Below are 23,530 nucleotides of genomic sequence, written 5' to 3' on the forward strand. Positions count from 1 at the left end.
GTCCATGGATCCCGGGTTAATGGAGTGCATGTGTTCACAGTGAATTTTGACAATCTTATGGTGGGTTTGTTTAAAGATGTTAATTGCAGTTCATAAATAAAGTTAATACATATATGATGATTATGCCACTGTGTGAATATTGAATGAAAGTACCGTGCAGATGCCTCTGTTCAAACGCAATGATTATAATGCTCCTCCTGGCTGGTGTTCCGCAAATGCCTTTGGTTGGAGTTGAACGGCTTTTATCCACGGTATGCTCTCTTTTTCCTCCCGGCCGGTAAGCACTATCCTCGGCCTTATCCGGAGTCCATGAGCGGGTGATGTTGAGAGTTTCTCCTCTCCACAGGGACTGTGCTCAGTTTTTCCTCCCGGCCGGTAAGCACTCCCCTCGGCCTTATCCGGAGTCCGTGAGCGGGTGATGGTGAAAGTTTCTCCTCTCCACAAGGACTGTGTTCAGCTGGCTGGCTGGTGAACTCGGTCTACAATGAGGTGTGACCGGAGATGCTGACAGACGCGTTTCTCCGCCTACTTGCAGGTATCGGCGGCTTCCTCAGTGTCATGTCTGACACACGTCTGGCCGAGGCCAAGGCCAACAGCATGACCACTTTCCCCGTGAGATACTTTAGCTCCACGGTTTTAAGTGGCTCAAACCAATGCGACTTTAGGAAATCCAACACCACGTTGAGATCCCAAGGTGCCACAGGAGGCACAAAAGGAGGCTGAATATGCAACACTCCTTTAACAAAAGTCTGAACTTCAGGCAGTGAAGCCAGTTCTTTTTGAAAGAAATTCAACAGAGCCGAAATCTGGACCTTAATGGAACCCAATTTGAGGCCCATAGTTACCCCTGACTGTAGGAAGTGCAGGAATCGACCCAGCTGAAATTCTTCCATTGGGGCCTTCCTGGCCTCACACCAAGCAACATATTTCCGCCATATGCGGTGATGTTTTGCTGTCACATCCTTCCTGGCTTTGATCAGCGTAGGAATGACTTCCTCCGGAATGCCCTTTTCCTTTAGGATCCGGTGTTCAACCGCCATGCCGTCAAACGCAGCCGCAGTAAGTCTTGGAACAGACAGGGTCCCTGCTGCAGCAGGTCTTGTCTGAGCGGTAGAGGCCATGGGTCCTCTGAGATCATTTCTTGAAGTTCTGGGTACCAAGCTCTTCTTGGCAAATCTGGAACAATGAGTATAGTTCTTACTCTTCTTATTATTATCCTCAGTACCTTGGGTATGAGAGGAAGAGGAGGGAAGACATAAGCCGACTGGTACACCCACGGTGTCACTAGAGTGTCCACCGCTATCGCCTGAGGGTCCCTTGACCTGGCGCAATAGTTTTCTAGCTTTTTGTTGAGGCGGGACGCCATCATGTCCACCTGTGGCCTTTCCCAATGATTTGTAATCAGCCGGAAGACTTCTGGATGAAGTCCCCACTCTCCCGGGTGGAGGTCGTGCCTGCTGAGGAAGTATGCTTCCCAGTTGTCCACTCCCGGAATGAACACTGCTGACAGTGCTAACACGTGATTTTCCGCCCATCGGAGAATCCTTGTGGCTTCTGCTATCGCCATCCTGCTTCTCGTGCCGCCCTGTCGGTTTACATGGGCGACCGCCGTGATGTTGTCTGACTGGATCAGTACCGGCTGGCTTTGAAGCAGGGGTCTTGCCTGACTTAGGGCATTGTAAATGGCCCTTAGTTCCAGAATATTTATGTGTAGGGGCATCTCCTGGCTTGACCATAGTCCTTGGAAATTTCTTCCCTGTGTAACTGCTCCCCAGCCTCGAAGGCTGGCATCCGTGGTTACCAGGACCCAGTCCTGTATGCCAAATCTGCGGCCCTCCAGAAGATGAGCACTCTGCAGCCACCACAGTAGAGACACCCTGGTCCTTGCAGACAGGGTTATCATCCGATGCATCTGAAGATGCGATCCGGACCACTTGTCCAACAGATCCCACTGAAAGATCCTTGCATGGAACCTTCCGAATGGAATTGCTTCGTAAGAAGCTACCATCTTTCCCAGGACTCGCGTGCAGTGGTGCACCGACACCTGTTTTGGTTTTAGGAGGTCTCGGACTAGCGATGACAACTCCTTGGCCTTCTCCTCCAGAAGAAACACCTTTTTCTGTATTGTGTCCAGAACCATCCCCAGGAACAATAGACGCGCTGCAGGAACCAGCTGCGACTTTGGAATATTCAGGATCCAGCTGTGCTGTTGTAGCACTTCCCGAGCTAGTGCTACTCCGATCAACAACTGTTCCCTGGACCTCACCTTTATAAGGAGATTGTCCAAGTACAGGATAATTATAACTTCCTTTTTTCAAAGGAGTATCATCATTTCGACCATTACCTTGGTAAATACCCTCGGTGCCGTGGACAGACCAAACGTCAACGTCTGGAATTGGTAATGACAGTCCTGTACCACAAATCTGAGGTACTCCTGGGGAGGAGGGTAAATGGGGACATGCAGGTAGGCATCCTTGATGTCCAGGGAGACCATGTAATCCCCCTCGTCCAGGCTTGTAATAACCGCCCTGAGCGATTCCATCTTGAACTTGCATCTTTTTATATACGTGTTCAAGGATTTTAAATTTAAAATGGGTCTCACCGAACCGTCCGGTTTCGGTACCACAACACTGTGGAATAGTAACCCCTTCCTTTTGTGAAGGAGGGGTACCTTGACTATCACCTGCTGCGAATACAGCTTGTGAATTGCCTCTAGCACTGCCTCCCTGTCCAAGGGAGTCGTTGGCAAGGCAGATTTTAGGAAACAGCGAGGTGGAGACGTCTCGATTTCCAGCTTGTATCCCTGAGATACCACTTGTAGAATCCAGGGATCCACCTGTGAGCAAGCCCATTGATCGCTGAAGTACTTGAGACGGGCCCCCACCGCACCTGCCTCCGCCAGTGGAGCCCCAGCGTCATGTTGTTCCTGAGAACTGGCTGTATTTTGCAGCTTTTTCCCTCTACCTCTGGGCAGAAAGGACGCGCCTCTAACCCGCTTGCCTTTCTGGGGCCGAAAGACTGTACCTGATAATACAGTGCTTTCTTTGGCTGTGAGGGAACATGGGGTAAAAATGCTGATTTCCCAGCTGTCGCTGTGGAAACTAGGTCCGAGAGACCATCCCCAAACAACTCCTTACCCTTGTAAGGCAAAACTTCCATGTGCCTTTTAGAATCTGCATCCCCTGTCCACTGCAGAGTCCATAAACCCCTCCTGGCAGAAATGGACATTGCATTTATTCTAGATGCCAGCCGGCAAATATCCCTCTGTGCATCTCTCATGTATAAGACTGCGTCTTTTATATGCTCTATGGTTAGCAATATAGTGTCCCTGTCTAAGGTATCAATATTTTCTGACAGGGAATCTGACCACGCAGCTGCAGCACTGCACATCCATGCCGAAGCAATAGCTGGTCTCAGTATAATGCCTGAGTGTGTATAAACAGACTGCAGGATAGCCTCCTGCTTCCTATCAGCAGGTTCCTTGAGGGCGGCCGTGCCCGGAGACGGCAGTGCTACCTTCTTTGATAGACGTGTGAGCGCTTTATCCACCTTAGGAGATGTCTCCCAGCGTAACCTGTCCTCCGGCGGGAAAGGGTACGCCATAAGTAACTTTTTAGAAATGACCAGTTTCTTATCGGGGGAAGCCCACGCTTCTTCACACACCTCATTTAATTCATAAGATGGGGGAAAAACCACTGGTAGTTTTTTCTCCCCAAACATTATACCCTTTTTTGTGGTACCTGGGGTAACATCAGAAATGTGCAAGACATTTTTCATTGCCGCAATCATATAACGGGTGGCTCTATTGGAATGTACACAAGTCTCCTCGTCGTCGACACTGGAGTCGGTATCCGTGTCTGCCATCTGAGGTAGCAGGCGTTTTAGTGCCCCTGATGGCTTTTGAGACGCCTGGGCAGGCACGAGCTGAGAAGCCGGCTGTCCCACATCTGTTATGTCGTCAAACCTTTTACGTAAGGAGTCGACACTATCACGTAATTCCTTCCACATGACCATCCATTCAGGTGTCGGCCCCGCAGGGGGTGACATCACATTTATTGGCACCTGCTCCGCCTCCATATAAGCCTCCTCATCAAACATGTCGACACAGCCGTACCGACACACCGCACACACACAGGGAATGCTCTGAGGACAGGACCCCGCAAAGCCCTTTTGGGAGACAGAGAGTATGCCAGCACACACCAGAGCGCTATATATATATATATATATATATATATACAGGAATTCACACTATCCACAGTGATCTATTCCCTATAGCTGTTATTATGCAGAATTGCGCCTAAATTTAGTGCCCCCCCTCTCTTTTTTACCCTATGTAGTCTGAAAACTGCAGGGGAGAGCCTGGGGAGCGATCCTTCCAGTGGAGCTGTGAGGGAAAATGGCGCCAGTGTGCTGAGGGAGATAGCCCCGCCCCTTTTTCGGTGGACTTCTCCCGCTCTTTTATATGTATATTTGGCAGGGGTATTTACACATATATAGTCTTTATGACTATATTATGTGTTATTTGCCAGCAAGGTACTCTTATTGCAGCCCAGGGCACCCCCCCCCCCCAGCGCCCTGCACCCATCAGTGACCGGAGTGTGAGGTGTGCATGAGGATCAATGGCTACCTTGATGAAGACCGAAGTCTTCTGCCGCCAATTTCCAGGAACGTCTTATTGCTTCTGGCTCTGTAAGGGGGACGGCGGCGCGGCTCCGGACGACCAAGGCTGGGCCTGTATTCGATCCCTCTGGAGCTAATGGTGTCCAGTAGCCTAGAAGCCCAAGCTAGCTGCAAGCAGGTAGGTTCGCTTCTCTCCCCTTAGTCCCCCGTAGCAGTGAGTCTGTTGCCAGCAGATCTCACTGAAAATAAAAAACCTAAAATATACTTTCTTTTTCTAAGAGCTCAGGAGAGCCCCTAGTGTGCATCCAGCTTGGCCGGGCACAAAATTCTAACTGGGGTCTGGAGGAGGGTCATGGAGGGAGGAGCCAGTGCACACCAGGTAGTCCTAATGCTTTCTTTAGTTCTGCCTAGTCTCCTGCGGAGCCGCTATTCCCCATGGTCCTTACAGAGTCCCCAGCATCCACTTAGGACGTTAGAGAAAGTTAAAATATGCCACAATATGCCTGAGTTGATGATTTAGATGTCCACATCAACGGCTAATGACACTCAGAGAGGACCAATGTCACTGGAAATGTCCATCACTAGCAGTTCATGTGGACATCTAAATCATCAACACAGGCATATTGTGGCATGTTCTAATTTTTAATAATTTATTTCTCAATGTTATTTATTTTATTTTTTGTGTGTGTTTTTACATGTGGAATAACTGTGGTTTTTAATTCACTAAGCCTTTCGGATGTATAGTACCTATTAATCATACATGATCAGCCAGCGCTGGTAATTATTTTCTTTTGCTATATATTTTTCCACCAGGGGATTTACCACCCCTCTTACCAGCTGCTATTGACAGCGCTCCCCCTCTCTCTTCTTGGCCACTACCTGGTGGTTCTGTGGTCATCTCAGGCCATGAACCTCCCAGATAAACATGAAATGGTCATGGAGATGGTCCTGGGCTCTGTGAAGTAGGTGGAACAAGCAAAGTTGTGTCCCTTCTGAAGGGGCAATGGTGGACATTGTGAATGGTGAAGGAAAGGTTTTTGTCGACAAAGAGGGTTATGCCATATATAGCAGAAGCACGTGGACACTGTCTTGTCCGACCAAGCTTGATTTATGGGCTGTCATTTTTATAAGCAGGATAAAGGCTGATTTTTTTTATTTCTGCAGTAGACTAGAATAAGCCCAGACAGTCCCACTTCCATTATACCACCGGAATGTGACGGTCAGTGACCACCATGCCATCACTTACCTGTATTCTTACACGTAACAGAATGATGGAGCACTTACACGGTTTCTTTACATCTTCTGGGGTCCACTCCGAGATTAGACATTATGGCGTAATTACTCCGACGGGAATATAAAACAGAATAAAAATAAAAGCTTTATTGTAATAATTAGATGCAAACAAAAGCTTTTATTATGAAATACAGGGCAGTATCCGCACCATATAGATGTAACATACAACAAACCACCGCAGATGGAACCCGGGTGACTCTAATGCACATGATAATGTACAGGGTATATATGGATAGGATCTTGTATCAGAAAACACTCAGCACTCCTGATCAAGATGAGTGTCTGCAACAAGTTAGGCAAACTAGAAGAAATGAAAACAAGTTCCAATGGCCGCCATACTGTCGTGCAGCAATACAGATTGTGGAAACTGGTATTAGACATTCACATTTACACAAAGCACAAGACACAAAATAAACAGCAGAAAAAAGACCTAAGCATTTGGGATGTATTATTTAGGAAGTAAATAGAGGTACATTAATGAAAAGCATGAGTAACAGTCACCAGTCTGCTTGAGAAGGTCTCTAGAGTGGAGGCCTCTTGGACTGTGCAAGACAGTGAGTTCCATGGTCAGGGCTGCAAAGCTAAACGTTCAACCCTTAAATGAATGACAGGAGATTCTTGGTACTGCTGGTAACAGTCCTTCATCTGTAGAAGCAAGCAGGGCAGTAAGGAGGCAGGAGCTGCTTCTAGTACATTGGACCATGTAATGTCGGGCTGGGAAGGTCAGTTAGCCAATTATGAAATAGATTTGTCATCTTACAGGCAGCCAGTGAAGGGAGTAGAGAATGGGTGTTATGCGGCAGGAACGGGCTGGTTAGGTAACAGCTTGGCTGCTACATTCTGTACTAGCTGCAAGCTCTGTAATTATTTTGCTGGGTGACCCAGGTAGATGGCATTGCAGTAGTCTATGAACTTCTGAGGGAATGAAGTGCTTGATTCTGGCTATGGTCCACAGACTGAAGAATGAGGATTTGTATGTGGCAGATACCTGATGTCTGTGTCAGCCACATACCAGGACAACACAAAGATTCAGCACATGTTCAGTATTTTCAATTCTGAACACCAAAGCATAAATCCAGATGGTTGGTAAAGCTGTAGTCTTGTCCTTTGTTGGGGAGCTTCTATTATGTTTCACAAAGAGTGAGTCACAGCCAACTGGTATCATCCACCACTGGCGCTCAGCTAGACCATTTAGGATTGGTATTAGGTTCTCAGTACATGGAGCAAAAAGCAGGTAATCAGCATAGCAGTGGTAGACCAGGCCATGATGTCTGATTATATCACCCAGTGGTAGCATGTATATTTTATAAAGCATAGGAGATAGGATTCACCCTTGAGGAACATTGGACGACAGTGATAATTATACTCCAGAAGATGTAAATGGTTCCGTACTTGGGTAATGTCTAATGTGTTCAACAAGAGCGGATTTATTTCTCTCACAGCATGAAAATGGCCTCTCACCTGTGTGACTCCTCTGATGTGTAACAAGATTTGATTTATATGCAAAACATTTCCCACACCCAAAACAGGAATACGGCTTCTCACCTGTGTGACTTCTCTGATGTGGAGCAAGATCTGATTTCCGTGCAAAACATTTCCCACACTCAGAACAGGAATATGGCTTCTCACCTGTGTGACTTCTCTGATGTATAACAAGAGATGATATCTGTGCAAAACATTTCCTACACTCAGAACAGGAAAATGGCTTCTCACCTGTGTGACTTCTCTGATGTGTAACAAGAGCTGATTTCCGTGCAAAACATTTCCCACACTCAGAACAGGAAAATGGCTTCTCACCTGTGTGACTTCTCTGATGTCTAACAAGAACTGATTTATGTGCAAAACATTTCCCACACTCAGAACAGGAAAATGGCCTTTCACCTGTGTGAGCATGCTGATGAATAACAAAATGTGATCTCTGTGCAAAACATTTCCCACACTCAGAACAGGAAAATGGCCTTTCACCTGTGTGAGCATGCTGATGAATAACAAAATGTGATCTCTGTGCAAAACATTTCCCACACTCAGAACAGGAATACGGCTTCTCACCTGTGTGACTTCTCTGGTGTATAACAAGAAATGATTTAGTTGCAAAACATTTCCCACACTCCGAACAGGAATATGGCTTCTCACCTGTGTGACTTCTCTCATGTTCAACAAGAGCTGATTTCTGTGCAAAACATTTCCCACACTCAGAACATGGAAATGGCTTCTCACCTGTGTGAGTTCTCTGATGTGCAACAAGACGTGATTTCCGTGGAAAACCTTTTCTACACTCAGAACAGGGATATGGCTTCTCACCTGTGTGACTTCTCTCATGTCCAATAAGAGCTGTTTTCTGTGTAAAACATTTCCCACACTCAGAACAGGAATATGGCTTCTCACCTGTGTGACTGCTCTGATGTCTAACAAGAATTGATTTCGATGAAAAACATTTGCCACACACAGAACATCGAAATAACCTCTCACCTGTGTGACTTCTCTGATGTGTAACAAGAGCCGATTTATATGTAAAACATTTACCACACTCAGAACATGGGAATCGCCTCTCATCTGCTTTAGCTGGCTGATGAGTAATAAGGTTTGTGTTCTGTGCAAAACATCTGGCATCTATAGAACAGGGAAACACTGTATCTACTCTCAGAGCTGTAACAGATGCACCAATATCAGAGTGATCAGGAAAACATTTCCCAGGATCAGAGGGATAAGCTGATAGAGCTGGATGTATAACTGGGGTAATGGGGTTAGCTCCTGGAGAATCCTTTCTACTGTCATTATCGGTTATTTCAGAATCCAGGGATAATGTTAGATGTCCTTCTGAGATATTCCTGCTTGTGTGTCCACCTGCTGGAAATAAAATACATTATGGAAATATAAAATGAGTAGACAAGACCCAGGGTGTTACAGGATACAATATATAATTCTATAACTGACATTTTTTACCTGTAATCATTACTTTTATGTTTATAAAAAAAAAAAAAAAAGATAGGATGCTTAGACAGGAGCTTGATCAACACTGAAAGCTCATGTGGGATTACTAGAGGTGACATGGACGCTCATGTGAGATTACTAGAGGTGACATGGACGCTCATGTGGGATTACTAGAGGCGACACGGACGCTCATGTGGGATTACTAGAGGTGACACGGGCGCTCATGTGGGATTACTAGAGGTGACACGGGCGCTCATGTGGGATTACTAGAGGTGACACGGGCGCTCATGTGGGATTACTAGAGGTGACACGGGCGCTCATGTGGGATTACTAGAGGTGATACGAACGCTCATGTGGGATCAATAGAGGTGACATAGACGCTCATGTGAGATTACTAGAGGTGACACGGACGCTCATGTGGGATTACTAGAGGTGACATGGACGCTTGTGTGAGATTACTAGAGGTGATGCTCATGTGGGATGACTAGAGGTGACATGGGCGCTCATGTGGGATTACTAGAGGTGACACGGACGCTCATGTGGGATTACTAGAGGTGACATGGACGCTCGTGTGAGATTACTAGAGTTGACATGGACGCTCGTGTGAGATTAATAGAGGTGATGCTCATGTGGGATTACTAGAGGTGATGCTCATGTGGGATTACTAAAGGTGACATGGATGCTCATGTGGGATTACTAGAGGTGACATGGATGCTCATGTGGGATTACTAGAGGTGACATGGACGCTCATGTGGGATCACTAGAGGTGACATGGACGCTCATGTGGGATTACTAGAGGTGACATGGACACTCATGTGGGATTACTAGAGGTGACATGGACGCTCATGTGAGATTACTAGAGGTGACATGGACGCTCGTGTGAGATTAATAGAGGTGATGCTCATGTGGGATTACTAGAGGTGATGCTCATGTGGGATTACTAGAGGTGATGCTCATGTGGGATTACTAGAGGTGACATGGATGCTCATGTGGGATTACTAGAGGTGACATGGATGCTCATGTGGGATTACTAGAGGTGACATGGGCTTTGCAATAATAAAACAGCAAAGAAGAGAAAGTGATGTCCTGTTTGTTTATTAAGTACAGTAAAGTATGTAAGATAAATCAGTGATATATAAAACACAAAGGTAAATGTATAAAGGTGAATAAAGTAATAAAAATAACAAGTGTATTTGTTGTTAAACATTGGCATGTATATTATATTGGGTGTCAACTGATTCAGTGCTGGTAATCCTGTTCAGTAAGAATATATTAATATATTACACCCATACGAGGACGGGCTAAATTACACATTTAATAATATTGTGGCAGAGTTTCCTCCAGCGGTAATCTCAATGTAACATCATACTGTATGTATAAACACTTTATGGGGGGGATTCAGTTCATCGCAAAAACTCCCTAACCAATTAGCCACAAAAAGTTATTGGTGATAATTCTCCATAGGTTTTTTATTTTGCGCAGAAATGTCTGAGCACTGAGCAGTTGTGCGGTGTTAGGAGGAACTCGTATATAAAGGCTTTTTAGATGTTTCCTACTGTATTGTCTTACTGACCTATAGTTTCCTATCGTATTGTCTTACTGACCTATAGTTTCCTATCGTATTGTCTTACTGACCTAGTTTCTTACTTTATTGTCTTACTGACCTATAGTTTCCTATCGTATTGTCTTACTGACCTAGTTTCTTACTGTATTGTCTTACTGACCTATAGTTTCTTACTGTATTGTCTTACTGACCTATAGTTTCTTACTGTATTGTCTTACTGACCTATAGTTTCCTTTTGTATTGTCTTACTGACCTTTAGTTTCCTTTTGTATTGTCTTACTGACCTCATTTTCTACTGTATTGTCTTACTGACCTATAGTTTCCTACTGTATTGTCTTACTGACCTAGTTTCCTAGTGTATTGTCTTACTGACTTAGTTTCTAACGGTATTGTCTTACTGACCTAGAGTTTCTTACTGTATTGTCTTACTGACCTATAGTGTCTTACTGTATTGTCTTACTGACCTATAGTTTCCTACTGTATTGTCTTACTGACCTATAGTTTCCTACTGTATTGTCTTACTGACCTATAGTTTCTTACTGTATTGTCTTACTGACCTATAGTGTCTTACTGTATTGTCTTACTGACCTATAGTTTCCTACTGTATTGTCTTACTGACCTATAGTTTCCTACTGTATTGTCTTACTGACCTATAGTTTCTTACTGTATTGTCTTACTGACCTAGTTTCCTATCGTATTGTCTTACTGACCTATAGTTTCCTATCGTATTGTCTTACTGACCTATAGTTTCTTACTTTATTGTCTTACTGACCTATAGTTTCCTATCGTATTGTCTTACTGACCTTTAGTTTCTTACTGTATTGTCTTACTGACCTATAGTTTCTTACTGTATTGTCTTACTGACCTAGAGTTTCTTACTGTATTGTCTTACTGACCTATAGTGTCTTACTGTATTGTCTTACTGACCTATAGTTTCCTACTGTATTGTCTTACTGACCTATAGTTTCCTACTGTATTGTCTTACTAACCTATAGTTTCTTACTGTATTGTCTTACTGACCTATAGTGTCTTACTGTATTGTCTTACTGACCTATAGTTTCCTACTGTATTGTCTTACTGACCTATAGTTTCCTACTGTATTGTCTTACTGACCTATAGTTTCTTACTGTATTGTCTTACTGACCTATAGTGTCTTACTGTATTGTCTTACTGACCTATAGTTTCTTAGTGTATTGTCTTACTGACTTAGTTTCTAACGGTATTATCTTACTGACCTATAGTTTCCTACTGTATTGTCTTACTGACCTATAGTTTCCTAGTGTATTGTCTTACTGACTTAGTTTCTAACGGTATTGTCTTACTGACCTAGAGTTTCTTACTGTATTGTCTTACTGACCTATAGTGTCTTACTGTATTGTCTTACTGACCTATAGTTTCCTACTGTATTGTCTTACTGACCTATAGTTTCCTACTGTATTGTCTTACTGACCTATACTTTCTTACTGTATTGTCTTACTGACCTATAGTGTCTTACTGTATTGTCTTACTGACCTATAGTTTCCTACTGTATTGTCTTACTGACCTATAGTTTCCTACTGTATTGTCTTACTGACCTATAGTTTCTTACTGTATGGTCTTACTGACCTATAGTGTCTTACTGTATTGTCTTACTGACCTATAGTTTCCTACTGTATTGTCTTACTGACCTATAGTTTCCTACTGTATTGTCTTACTGACTTAGTTTCTAACGGTATTGTCTTACTGACCTATAGTTTCCTACTGTATTGTCTTACTGACCTATAGTTTCTAACGGTATTGTCTTACTGACCTATAGTTTCTTACTGTATTGTCTTACTGACCTATGGTGTCTTACTGTATTGCCTAACTGATCTATAGTTTCCTACCGTATTGTCTTACTGACCTATAATTTATTACTGTATTGTCTTACGGACCTATAATTTATTACTGTATTGTCTTACTGACCTAGTTTACTACTGTATTGTCTGACATAGTTTCTTACTGTATTGTCTAACTGACCTATTGTTTCCTACTGTATTGTCTTACTGACCTATAGTTTCCCACTGTATTGTCTTAATGACCTATAGTTTATTTCTGTATTGTCTTACTGACCTTGTTTCCTACTGAATTGTCTTACTGACCTATAGTTTCTTACCATATTGTCTAACTGACCTATTGTTTCTTACTATATTGTCTTACTGACCTATAGTTTCCTTTTGTATTACATAGTAACATAGTATCTAAGGTTGAAAAAACTTAGCAAACGTGTTCGACCCAGACCAAATAGCTGCTCGGCAAAGCTGTATAGCCGAGACACCCCGGGCAGCCGTCCAGGAAGAGCCCACCTTACGAGTAGAGTGGACCTTTACAGATTTTGGACATGGCAATCCTGCCGTAGAATATGCATGCTGGATGGTGAACCTGATCCAGCGTGAAATCGACTGCTTAGAAGCAGGACACCCGATTTTCTTGGGATCATAGAGGACAGAGAGTCAGTTTTCCTATGACGAGCCGTCCTCTTCACATAAATCTTCAAAGCCCTCACAACATCCAAGGCCTTTGAAGCAAATGAGGAGTCAGTAGCCACTGGCACCACAATAGGTTGGTTGATATGAAAAGCGGATACAACCTTAGGCAGGAACTGCGGACGAGTCCTGAGTTCTGCCCTATCTTCATGGAAGATCAGATAGGGACTTTTACAGGACAAAGCCCCCAATTCCGACACGCGTCGAGCAGAAGCTAAGGCCAACAAAGTGACCGCCTTCCACGTGAGAAACTTGATTTTAGCCTCCTGTAGAGGCGCAAACCAATCCGATTGCAGGAACTGTAATACCACATCAAGATTCCAGGGTGCCATTGGCGCCACAAAGGGAGGCTGGATGTGCAGAACCCCTTTCAAAAAGGTCTGAACCTCAGGGAGGACAGCCAATTGCTTTTGGAAGAAAATGGATAAAGCCGAGATATGAACCTTGATGGAGCCCAATCTCAGGCCCGTATCCACACCTGCTTGCAGGAAAAGGAGCAAACGTCCAAGTTGAAACTCCACCGTAGGATATTTCTTGGATTCACACCAAGACACTTTTCCAAATTCGATGGTAATGTTTAGACGTTACCCCCTTCCTAGCCTGTATTAGGATAGGAATCACCTCGCTCGGAATACCCTTCCGAGCTAAGATCTCGTGCTCAACCGCCATGCCATCAAACGTACCCGTGGTAAGTCTTGATAAGCGAATGGCACCTGCAGCAGCAGATCTTCCCGAAGAGGTAAGGGCCGTGGATCTTCCAGCAGAAGATCCAGCAGATCTGCGTACCAAGCCCTCCGTGGCCAGTCCGGAGCAATGATGATTGCTAGAACCTTTGTTCTTCTTACAAGTTGAAGAACTCTTGGAATCAGAGGAAGTGGAGGGAACACATACACTGACGTGAACACCCACTGTGTTACCAGTGCGTCCACCACCACTGCCTACGGGTCTCTTGACCTGGAACAGTTCCACCGCAGCTTCTTATTGAGGCGGGAGGCCATCATGTCTATGTGAGGAACCACCCACCAACTGGTTACCTCCTCGAACACCTCCGGGTGGAGGCCCCACTCTCCTGGATGGAGATTGTGTCTGCTAAGGAAGTCCGCTTCCCAGTTGTCTACTCCCGGAATGAAGATTGCTGACTTCACCACTACGTGCCTTTCTGCCCAGAGGAGGATTCTTGACACCTCCGACATTGCAGCCCTGCTCTTCGTTCTGCCTTGTCAGTTTATGTAGGCCACTGTGGTCACGTTGTCAGACTGCACCTGAACAGCTTGAGCCTGTAGGTGTGCTGCTTGAAGAAGGCTATTGTACACGGCCCTTAGCTCCAGGATGTTTATTGGGAGAAGGGATTCTTGATATGACCACTTTCCTTGGAAGGTTTCTCCCTGAGCGACTGCTCCACAACCACTTAGACTTGCATCCGTGGTTAGAAGGATACAGTCCTGAACCCCGAACCTTCAGCCTTTCAGAAGGTGTGGTAGTTGTAGCCACCACAGGAGCAAAATCCTGGCTCTTGGTGACAGATATATCCTCTGGTGCATATGTAGGCGAGATCCCGACCACTGGTCCAAGAGATCCAGCTGAAAGGATCGAGCTTGAAACCTTCCGTACTGCAGAGCATCGTAGGAGGCAACCATCTTCCCCAGAAGGTGGATGCACTGATGAACCGATACCCGGGAAGGCTTCAAGACATCCTGGACCATTGTTTGAATCACCAATACTTTCTCCACCAGTAGAAACCCCCTCTGCACCTCCGTGTCGAGGATCATTCCCAGGAAAGCCTCCTTGTCGGCTCCAGATGAGACTTTGGAAGGTTCAGGATCCAACCGTGCTCCTTGAGCAGATGTGTCGTGAGACCAATGGATCTTAACAACTTCTCCCTAGATGACGCCTTGTCAGGAGTTTGTCTAGATACGGAATTATGTTCATCCCCTGCTTGCAGAGGAGAACCATCATCTCTGCCATCACCTTGGTGAAGACCCTCGGTTGAAACTGATAGTGATCGTCTAACAGTGCAAACCTGAGATAAGCCTAATGCTGCGACCAAATGGGAATGTGGAGGTATGCATCCTTGATGTCCAGGGACACCAGGAATTCCCCCTTCATCAGTCCTGAGATGACAGCTCTCAGAGACTCCATCTTGAACTTGAACTCACTGAGATAAGGGTTCAAAGACTTTAAGTTCAGAATTGGCCGTACTGAACCATCCGGCTTTAGTACCACGAAAAGGTTCAAATAGTAACCCTTGTTCCACTGATGAGACGGAACTGGAACAATGACCTCGGACATTACCAATTTTCGGATAACTTCTATAAGAATTGCTCTGTCTGTGGCAATGCCGGTAAGCCTGATTTGAAGAAACAGTGAGGTGGGAGAGTTTGAAACTCCAGTCTGTACCCCCAGGACACTATATCCTGTATCCAAGGGTCCAGGCAGACACCCAGATGTGGCTAAAATGCCGGAATCTTGCCTCCACCTGACCTTTCTCCAGGCTGTGCGGTCCACCGTCAAGCGGAGGAATTGGGAGTATCAGAAGCAGGCTTCTTGTCTTGGTAGCAGGCTTTTTTCCTTTAGCACGACCACCTCTGAAGAAGGTGAAAGGCTTGTTCTTTCTATTCCTCGCAGGCCGAAAGGACTGTGACGTAGGTGGTGTAAAAGCCTTTTTTGTAGCCGGTGTAGCTGAGGGGAGAAAAGGAGACTTACCCGTGGTAGCCGTGGCAATCCACGCATCCAGCACCTCCCCAAATAAAGCCTGACCAGTGTAGGGTAGGCCATCCACGCTTTTCCTGGGTTCCATGTCCGCAGACCATTGGCGCAGCCAGAGACCCCTGCGAGCCGAGACAGACATGGAGGAGATCCCCGCAGCCATGGAACCCAGATCCTTCATGGAATCTACCAGGAACCCTGCAGAATCCTGAATGTTATGCAAGAATAAATCAACGTCACCTTTATCCATCGTAGTCAAGTCCTCCCGCAGAGTGAGTGACCACCTGGCTATAGCTTTAGAAATCCATGCACAGGCAATAGTAGGCCGCAGTATAGCCCCTGATGCAGTGTATATGGATTTGACAGTAGCATCCACCTTGCGATCAGCTGGGTCCTTCAATGCGGTAGATCCTGGGACTGGTAAAACCACTTGTTTTGACATCCTGGAAACAGAGGCGTCTACTATAGGTGGAGACTTCCACTTCTTTCTATCATCCTCTGGGATTGGAAAAGCAACCAAGACCCTCTTAGGGATCTGGAATTTTTTCTCCGGATTTTCCCAGGCCTTTTCAAATATAGCATTTAATTCCTCAGAAGCTGGAAAGGTGAGAGGGGCCTTCTTACTGTCCGTGAAAAAGGCCTCCTCTACCTGCTCAGGAGGAGTGTCCGAAATACGCAACACATCCCGTACGGCCTCAATCATCAACTGCACCCCCTTAGCAAGTGATGCCGTCCCCCATGACACATCCCCGTCACCGTCTGCAGTGTCAGAATCGGTGTCCGTGTCATCCTGCGTAATCTTGGCAAGCGCACGTTTGTGAGAATGTACCGCAGGGGACCCTGAGGGAGCAGTATCAGACCATACAACCATAGAGGATTGCAGTACCTGTGTGACATGCTCAGTTCTTGTAACCCTCTCAGAAATCTGAGAAATAGTTCCCCTAAGAGAGGCTAACCACTCCGGTTCTCTAGCTGGGATCTGTGCTACAACAGTGCAATCCTGATTACATGGGATGGGATCTTCCTGAGAAGATAAATCCTCTGCAGCATATGAGACAGAGTCTCTAGACATGTTTGCTGTTACACACCACTCACCCCACATACACACAGGGGACTGGGCAGAGTTCCCCCCCCAAGAATGGCAGAGAGATGCAGAGATTGGAGCCAACCCACACACACCGCTATTACAGGTATAGGGAGACCCTAAACCAGCGCTGACTGTGTCCCTTAATAGGTGACACAGTCTTACACAGCCTCCCCTCCTTCTACAACCCCCCGGTACCGTACAGATAGCTGGAGTTGCACTGGAGGGACTGATCTTCCACTTGCATCTGACTGCAGGCAGGAAAATGGCGTTGAAATGCTGCTGGGTCCGCTGAGAAGCTCCGCCCCCTTAATGGCGCTGTCTTCCCACTAGATAGATTATACTGGCCTGAGGTTTTGTGTGCTGGCTGAGATCCGCAGACCCCGACAGGCTGGAATGGTCAGTGTAGGGTCAGGCGCTGGCTCAGGGCGCCCCTCACAGCGTCACACCTAGGTACCGCTGAGCTGTCCGGGAGCGGTTAATACTGCGCTCCTACCCTATAGCCGCCATCTTCACACCGACCCCCCACTTGTTAGGGGGGATGGTGACTCACTCGCCACCCTTCAGCTCTGCAAGGGGGTGGCGGCATGCTGCTGGGGTGAGCGTTCCCCTGTGGCGGGGAGCAATCTATCCCCTCTGGAGCTCAGTGTCCAGTCAGCGGAGACAGTGGCTCAGACCCCGCAGGGCGGACACTGCTCCCCCCCCCTCAGTCCCTCGATGCAGGGAGACTGTTGCCAGCAGCCTCCCTGTAAAATAAAAACTCTAAGAAAAACTTTTACTAAGAAATCTCTGTAGAGCTCCCCTAGCTGTGACCGGCTCCTCCGGGCACAATTTCTAAACTGAGTCTGGTAGGAGGGGCATAGAGGGAGGGGCCAGGCCACACTATTAAACTCTTAAAGTGCCAGTGGCTCCTGCTGGACCCGTCTATACCCCATGGTAGTAATATGGACCCCAGCATCCTCTAGGACGTAAGAGGAAAGACAATTTGTCCATCGAGTTCAACCTATTTGTGGTTTCCTGTGCAGTATTATTTTTGGACTAAATTTAGTCTGATGCTGATGTCAGCCATTCCAAACACGTATTGTCCTTACCGCGGAAAAAAACATTTCCCCGCTTTGTGCGGAATCTTCTCTCCTCTAACCTAAGAAAGTGTCCACATGTCCTCTGTGCTGATCTTACCAAACACAGGTCCCGCGCAAGCTCTGTGTATTGTCCCCTTATATATTTGTAGATGTTGATCATGTCCCCTCTTAGGGCCTAATTCTGAGTTGATCGCAGCAGAAAGTTTGTTAGCAATTGGGCAAAACCATGTGCACTGCAGGGGGGGGCAGATATAACATGTGCAGAGAGAGTTAGATTTGGTCACCCACCTCTCAACCTTTTCTAACTCCAGGATATCCTTTTTGTAGTCGCATGTGTGGTGCTGTGTCTAATTTTTTTCACAGGTACCCCGGATCGACGGAGACTGTGGCAGTCGGCGGGTCAACATAGGTAAGTATGTATGTGTCGGCAGTTGTGTAATAAAGTTTTACTATCAAGGTGTGTGTCTCCTGTTTTTATTTGGATATTTTTTTCCAGTAGAACTACAGGTACCAGCGGGCCTGTTTTTCTCCCGCATGCTGGTACGTGTGGTTCTCCAAGTACCAGCTTGCGGGGACTTGTAGTACTACTGGAAAAAACAATATTCTTTCACAATTCTCAAGGCTATCAGCCTACCATCCGCAGCCCTTGGATGGGGGGGACAGCCTCGGGCTTCACCCCTGGCCCTTGGGTGGCCGGGGGGGGGGACCCCTTGATTGAAGGGGTCCCCACTCCCCCAGGGTACCCCGGCCAGGGGTGACTAGTTGGATATTTAATGCCACGGCCGCAGGGCACTGTATAAAAGTGACCCCCAGCTGTGGCATTATCTGTCCAGCTAGTGGAGCCGGATGCTGGTGTAAAAAATACGGGGGACCCCTACTCTTTTTGTCCCCCGTATTTTTTGCACCAGCACCAGGCGCAGAGCCCGGTGCTGGTTTTAAAAATACGGGGGATCCCCTGTCCAATTTCCCCCCGGATTTTTAGAACCAGGACCAGCTCGAAGAGCCCGAGGCTGGTTATGCTTTGGAGGGGGGACCCCATGCCATTTTTTTCCGGGATTTTACCATTCAATCTAAAAAAAAAAATATATATTATTTTACAAAATATATAAATAATACTTGTGCCTCCAAAACAGACAAACCAATTACCTAATCCCTTCTAATATAAATAGATATGCTATCACCAAAAAAAAAAAAACCACCAAAAAAAACATGTTTTACATTTTTTTTATTAGTTTCACCCACCAAAGTGTGGCGGATTGAAATTGACGAATTTACTGTCTAAAAGCACTGTTGGCGAATTTCCAAACTTCAGTTGAATATACTTTTGTCGAATTGCAGCATTTGTACCATTGCAGAAAAGTCGAATTTGACAAAAGTCGAATTTCAAAAAATCGAATTTTGAAACTCTGTTTTTTTGACGGAAAGTTCTGAATTGCATTGACGATTTTTTTGGGGGGCGAAAAAGTCCAGTTTTTCGCCAATTTCGGGAATTCGACCGCAATTGCATATACCCCTATGTCTCCTACTCCTGCTGCTCTTTCAATTTGCTTCAGTAACAATTCCTCATCAGACACATTAATACCAGGCGGCCTGTAGCATAACCCCAATAACTTTTTTATTGTTTTACCCCCGCATGCAATTTCTACCCATAACGTTTCAACAGTATTTACAGTCCACTCTTGAATATCTTCCCATATATAAGGTTTTAATAACGGCTTTACATAAAGACATACCCCTCCACCCCGTTTATTTAGTCTGTCTCTCCTGAGCAGCGTATAACCCTCTAGATTGACTGTCCAATAATGAGATTCTTCGCACCAAGTTTCAGTAATGCCTATAGTATTATACTGTTTGCTTGCTGCAAGGATTTCTAGTTACCCCATTTTTCCTGTAAGGCTTCTAGCGTTTACATACATACAACGAAGATCAGTATTTCCCCCTGTGCTAGGGGCATCATTCTCTTTATGCAGCAACGGTGACCCATAATCGTTATTAGTGTTTTGGTAAAAACTTTTTTAATACCCATGTTAATACTCTTGCCGGCTGCTCTTTCCTTAACCCCTACTACTCCCCCCTTTCATTCACTACTGCCATCCGCACTATTCTCACTGCATGGTCTTACTGACCTATAGTTTCCTTCTGTATTGTCTTACTGACCTATAGTTTCCTTCCATATTGTCTTACTGTATTGTCTTACTGACCTATAGTTTCCTTCTGTATTGTCTTACTGACCTATAGTTTCCTTCCATATTGTCTTACTGTATTGTCTTACTGACCTATAGTTTCTGACTGTATTGTCTTACTGACCTAGTTTCATACTGTATTGTCTTACTGACCTATAGTTTCCTATTGTATTGTCTTACTGACCTATAGTTTCTTACTGTATTGTCTTACTGACGTATCGTGGCTTACTGTAGTCTTACTGACCTATAGTTTCCTTATTTATTGTCTTACTGACCTATAGTTTCTTCTGTATTGTTTTACTGACCTATAGTTTCCTTCTGTAATGTCTTACTGACCTATAGTTTCTTCTGTATTGTCTTACTGACCTATAGTTTCTTCTGTATTGTCTTACTGACCTATAGTTTCCTTATTTATTGTCTTACTGACCTATAGTTTCTTCTGTATTGTTTTACTGACCTATAGTTTCCTTCTGTATTGTCTTACTGACCTATAGTTTCCTTCTGTATTGTCTTACTGACCTATAGTTTCCTATATACATAGTTTTCCTGTCTATGTATGGTAGGTACGGAAGGGATACCTATCATACATAGACAGTGTATATAAGCCTCAGCCTCTCCCTTCTGAAAATGATAATGAATAAGGTGTATGTGTGGATACCATGCACATGTAACTGATTCTATTTACAGGAAACAATAGGGAGAGCCCACGGCTGTCTGGCAGTGTTCTAGATGGTAAAGTATTACACATATGAATATATTTCTTCTAAATAAAATATTTTTCACCCTGATTGATATAATACTGATAGTAAGACAATTCAGTCAATAGTAATCTTTCTTTTAATTAAGTAGGATCAATTTATATGAATTTTTAGTGAATATTTCTTAAAGGTTATATTTTATTTGCAATTAAGTTAACAAGAATGCTCACAAAAAAACGTCCGAACTTACAGTCTCCGGACCCAAAGGTATCAAACTTGTCAAATTTCACGAATGTGTGGGCTGAGGACCATGTCGCCGCTCAGCAAAGTTGAGTAGTGGAATTGAATGGGAGCAGCATTTGGAAGACATGCTGTTCCTTGTAGTGCCAATGGGAGATGCTGGGGGTGGCTCCCGGGTAAGTTAGCTCTCTGTCTGGAAGTGTTTTAGTAATAGCCTTTATCATGAGGCCTACTATGACAAATTACATGGCCCTATGTGGGCACTGCTATTATGTAGGTTAGGACTGCTGTATCAGAGAAGGCATGACGTGGCTCAGCAGCTAAACATGTGTTTGCAAACATTTGTGACTAATTCTCTGAATTTTATTACCAGATAGGTTCAGGTATGGTTACAGGGTAATTTTCAGTGTGCGGAAGGGAATTTAAGGGAGGGGATTTGCACCCCCTCCTCTTTGTCTGTTGAGTAGTGGAAACACATCGGGCAGCCGCCCATGAGGCACCCACTGATCTGGTGGTATGAGCACCCGTCTGAACCGTAACCTGTTTGCCACAGGAAATATAAGCTATAGACAAAGGCTGCTTAGATGCTGGCAACCCTTCTTTGGCCCATCATAAAGAACAAACAATGGTCCGACTTTCTGAAGGACGACGTAACTTGTACATATACCCTTAAAGCTCGGACAACATCCAAGGACACTTCCCCATCTGCGAGACCCTGAAAAGATGGGACCACAATTGGCTGGTTTACGTGAAACCAACCTTAGGAAGGAAACCTGCTCTTGTACGGAGTTCTGCCCTATCCTCATGAAACATTCAAAGGACTCTTACACGATAAGGCTCCCAACTCAGAAACCCGCCTGGCCGAAACCAAGGCAATCAATAACGGGACCTTCCAAAAGAGATATTTCAGGTCTGTTCTTGCTAACGGCTCAAAAGTTGAAGATCTCAAAAATTCCAACACCAAATTTAAGTCCCATGGCGTAGTGGTAGGACGAAAAGGGGGTTGTATCCTCAGAACCCCCTGTAAAAAGGTTTGAACCTCTGGCAAGAATGCTAACCGCTTGTTGAAATAGTATAGAGAGAAACGAAATTTGAACCTTCAGAGGGCCCAGCCTCAGTCCTACATCTAGACCGGCCTGAAGGAAAAGTAGAAGTCTGGATAAGTGGAAGATCATCGAATTCCACCCACATTCTTGACATAAATCCATGTACCTCTTCCAAATCCTGTAGTAGTGCATGGCTGTGACCGGCTTCCTAGCGGCAAACATTGTAGGAATGGCCGTTCTTGGTATCCTTCTGTTTCTTAAGATCCGGGTTTCAATAGCCACGCCGTTAAACGCAGCCTGTGCAGGTGTGGGTGTTGGAACAGTCCCTGAGATAGCAGGTCCTCCCTCTGAGGTAACCGCCAAGGATCTTCCACTAGTAACCCTCGCAGGTCTGAGTACCAACTCTTGTGGGGCTAATCTAGTGCGATTAGAAATGCCCACACTCGTTCTCGTTTCAACCGTTTCAGAACCCTGGGTATGAGTGGGAAAGGTGGAAAAATGTAAAACCTCCTGTAACACCAAGGAAGTGTTAATGCGTCCACTCCTTCTACTGCTGGATCTTTTGTCCTGGACACATATCTAGGCAGCTGATGGTTTTGCCAAGACGCCATTAGATCGACTTGAGATAGACCACATCTCCTCACCACCATTTCGAAAATCCGTGGATGTAGGCACCACTCTCCCGGATGCATGTCCTGGTGGCTGAGATAATCTGCTTCCCAGTTTTCCACACCTGGAATGAACACTGCCGAGAGGATGATGTTTCGCCTTTCTGCCAACAAAAAGATCTTTGTGGCTTCCTTTAACGCCATCCTGCTCTTTGTTCCTCCTTTATGGTTTATGTAAGCCGTCATCGTGACATTGTCCGACTGTATCTTTAAGTATTCACCCATGACTAGGTCTAAGAGAAGCACATTGTAAACTGCTCTCAGTTCGAGAATGTTTATGGGTAGGCTGCTCTCCTGTAACGTCCATCCTTTATGTCCATGGATAACATGACCCCTCCATGTTCTAAACCCACAATAACTGACTGGATTTATTACATCTTGAATCTGCAAACCGTTAGGAATTTGTTCCACTAGGACGGCACCCCAACCTCTGAGACTGGCGTCCGTTGTCAGGATCCTCCAATCCCAAATGCCGAATCTCTTGCCTGCTGCGAGATTCTTGTGCAACGACCACCAAATCAAGTAGGTTCGTATGCGTGGTGGAAGCTGGATTATTCAATGTAGAAGCCAGTGCGAAGCTGCTCCCTGAGCAATGAGTTTCATCTGGAATGGTCAGGAATGAAGTCCTCCAGCTGCGAATGATGCCACCCTCTTCTTTAGAAGTAGCACAGAGGTGTAGAGAACCCGTCTGTGTCCTTTAGTACCTGAGCCACTAACCTCTGTGGATCCTGGATCTAGTTCTCTGGTAGGAATACTCTTAATTGTATCGTGTCCAAGATGAGATCGAGGAAATTAATCCGTGGAGTTGGCATGTGGTTGGATTTCTGGAAGTTCACAATCCACCCATGTTGAATGAGAAATTGATGAGATGTCTGAGCATCCTTTATCAGCTGTTTCTGAGATGAGGCCTT

General features: G+C 45.4%; 1 protein-coding gene across 1 annotated transcript; it reads right to left on the bottom strand.

The window, feature by feature from the left end:
- Positions 1-7,126: 7,126 nt before the first annotated feature.
- Positions 7,127-16,690, bottom strand: LOC134984482 (oocyte zinc finger protein XlCOF6.1-like). The gene is made up of 3 exons (XM_063950050.1): positions 16,627-16,690; positions 8,215-8,559; positions 7,127-8,160 (listed from the first exon to the last, which is right to left on the bottom strand). Exons 1-3 carry the CDS (start codon positions 16,688-16,690, stop codon positions 7,274-7,276), a joined length of 1,296 nt encoding a protein of 431 aa, XP_063806120.1. The 3' UTR covers positions 7,127-7,273.
- Between the last annotated feature and the right edge of the window lie 6,840 nt (positions 16,691-23,530).

This window comes from Pseudophryne corroboree, assembly GCF_028390025.1.
Source record: "Pseudophryne corroboree isolate aPseCor3 chromosome 3 unlocalized genomic scaffold, aPseCor3.hap2 SUPER_3_unloc_58, whole genome shotgun sequence".
Classification (NCBI taxonomy): Eukaryota; Metazoa; Chordata; class Amphibia; order Anura; family Myobatrachidae; genus Pseudophryne; species Pseudophryne corroboree.

What these genes read in the sequence shown, in the direction of transcription:
- LOC134984482 (XM_063950050.1), bottom strand. Translation starts at nt 16,690, where the DNA reads ATGTCTAGAGACTCTGTCTCATATGCTGCAGAGGATTTATCTTCTCAG. An exon ending in TCAGGAAGATCCCATCCCAT is followed by an intron (nt 8,560 to 16,626) that starts GTAATCAGGATT and finishes CATCTGTTACAG; the next exon opens with CTCTGAGAGTAGATACAGTG. An exon ending in ACATGAGAGAAGTCACACAG is followed by an intron (nt 8,161 to 8,214) that starts GTGAGAAGCCAT and finishes CACGGAAATCAC; the next exon opens with GTCTTGTTGCACATCAGAGA.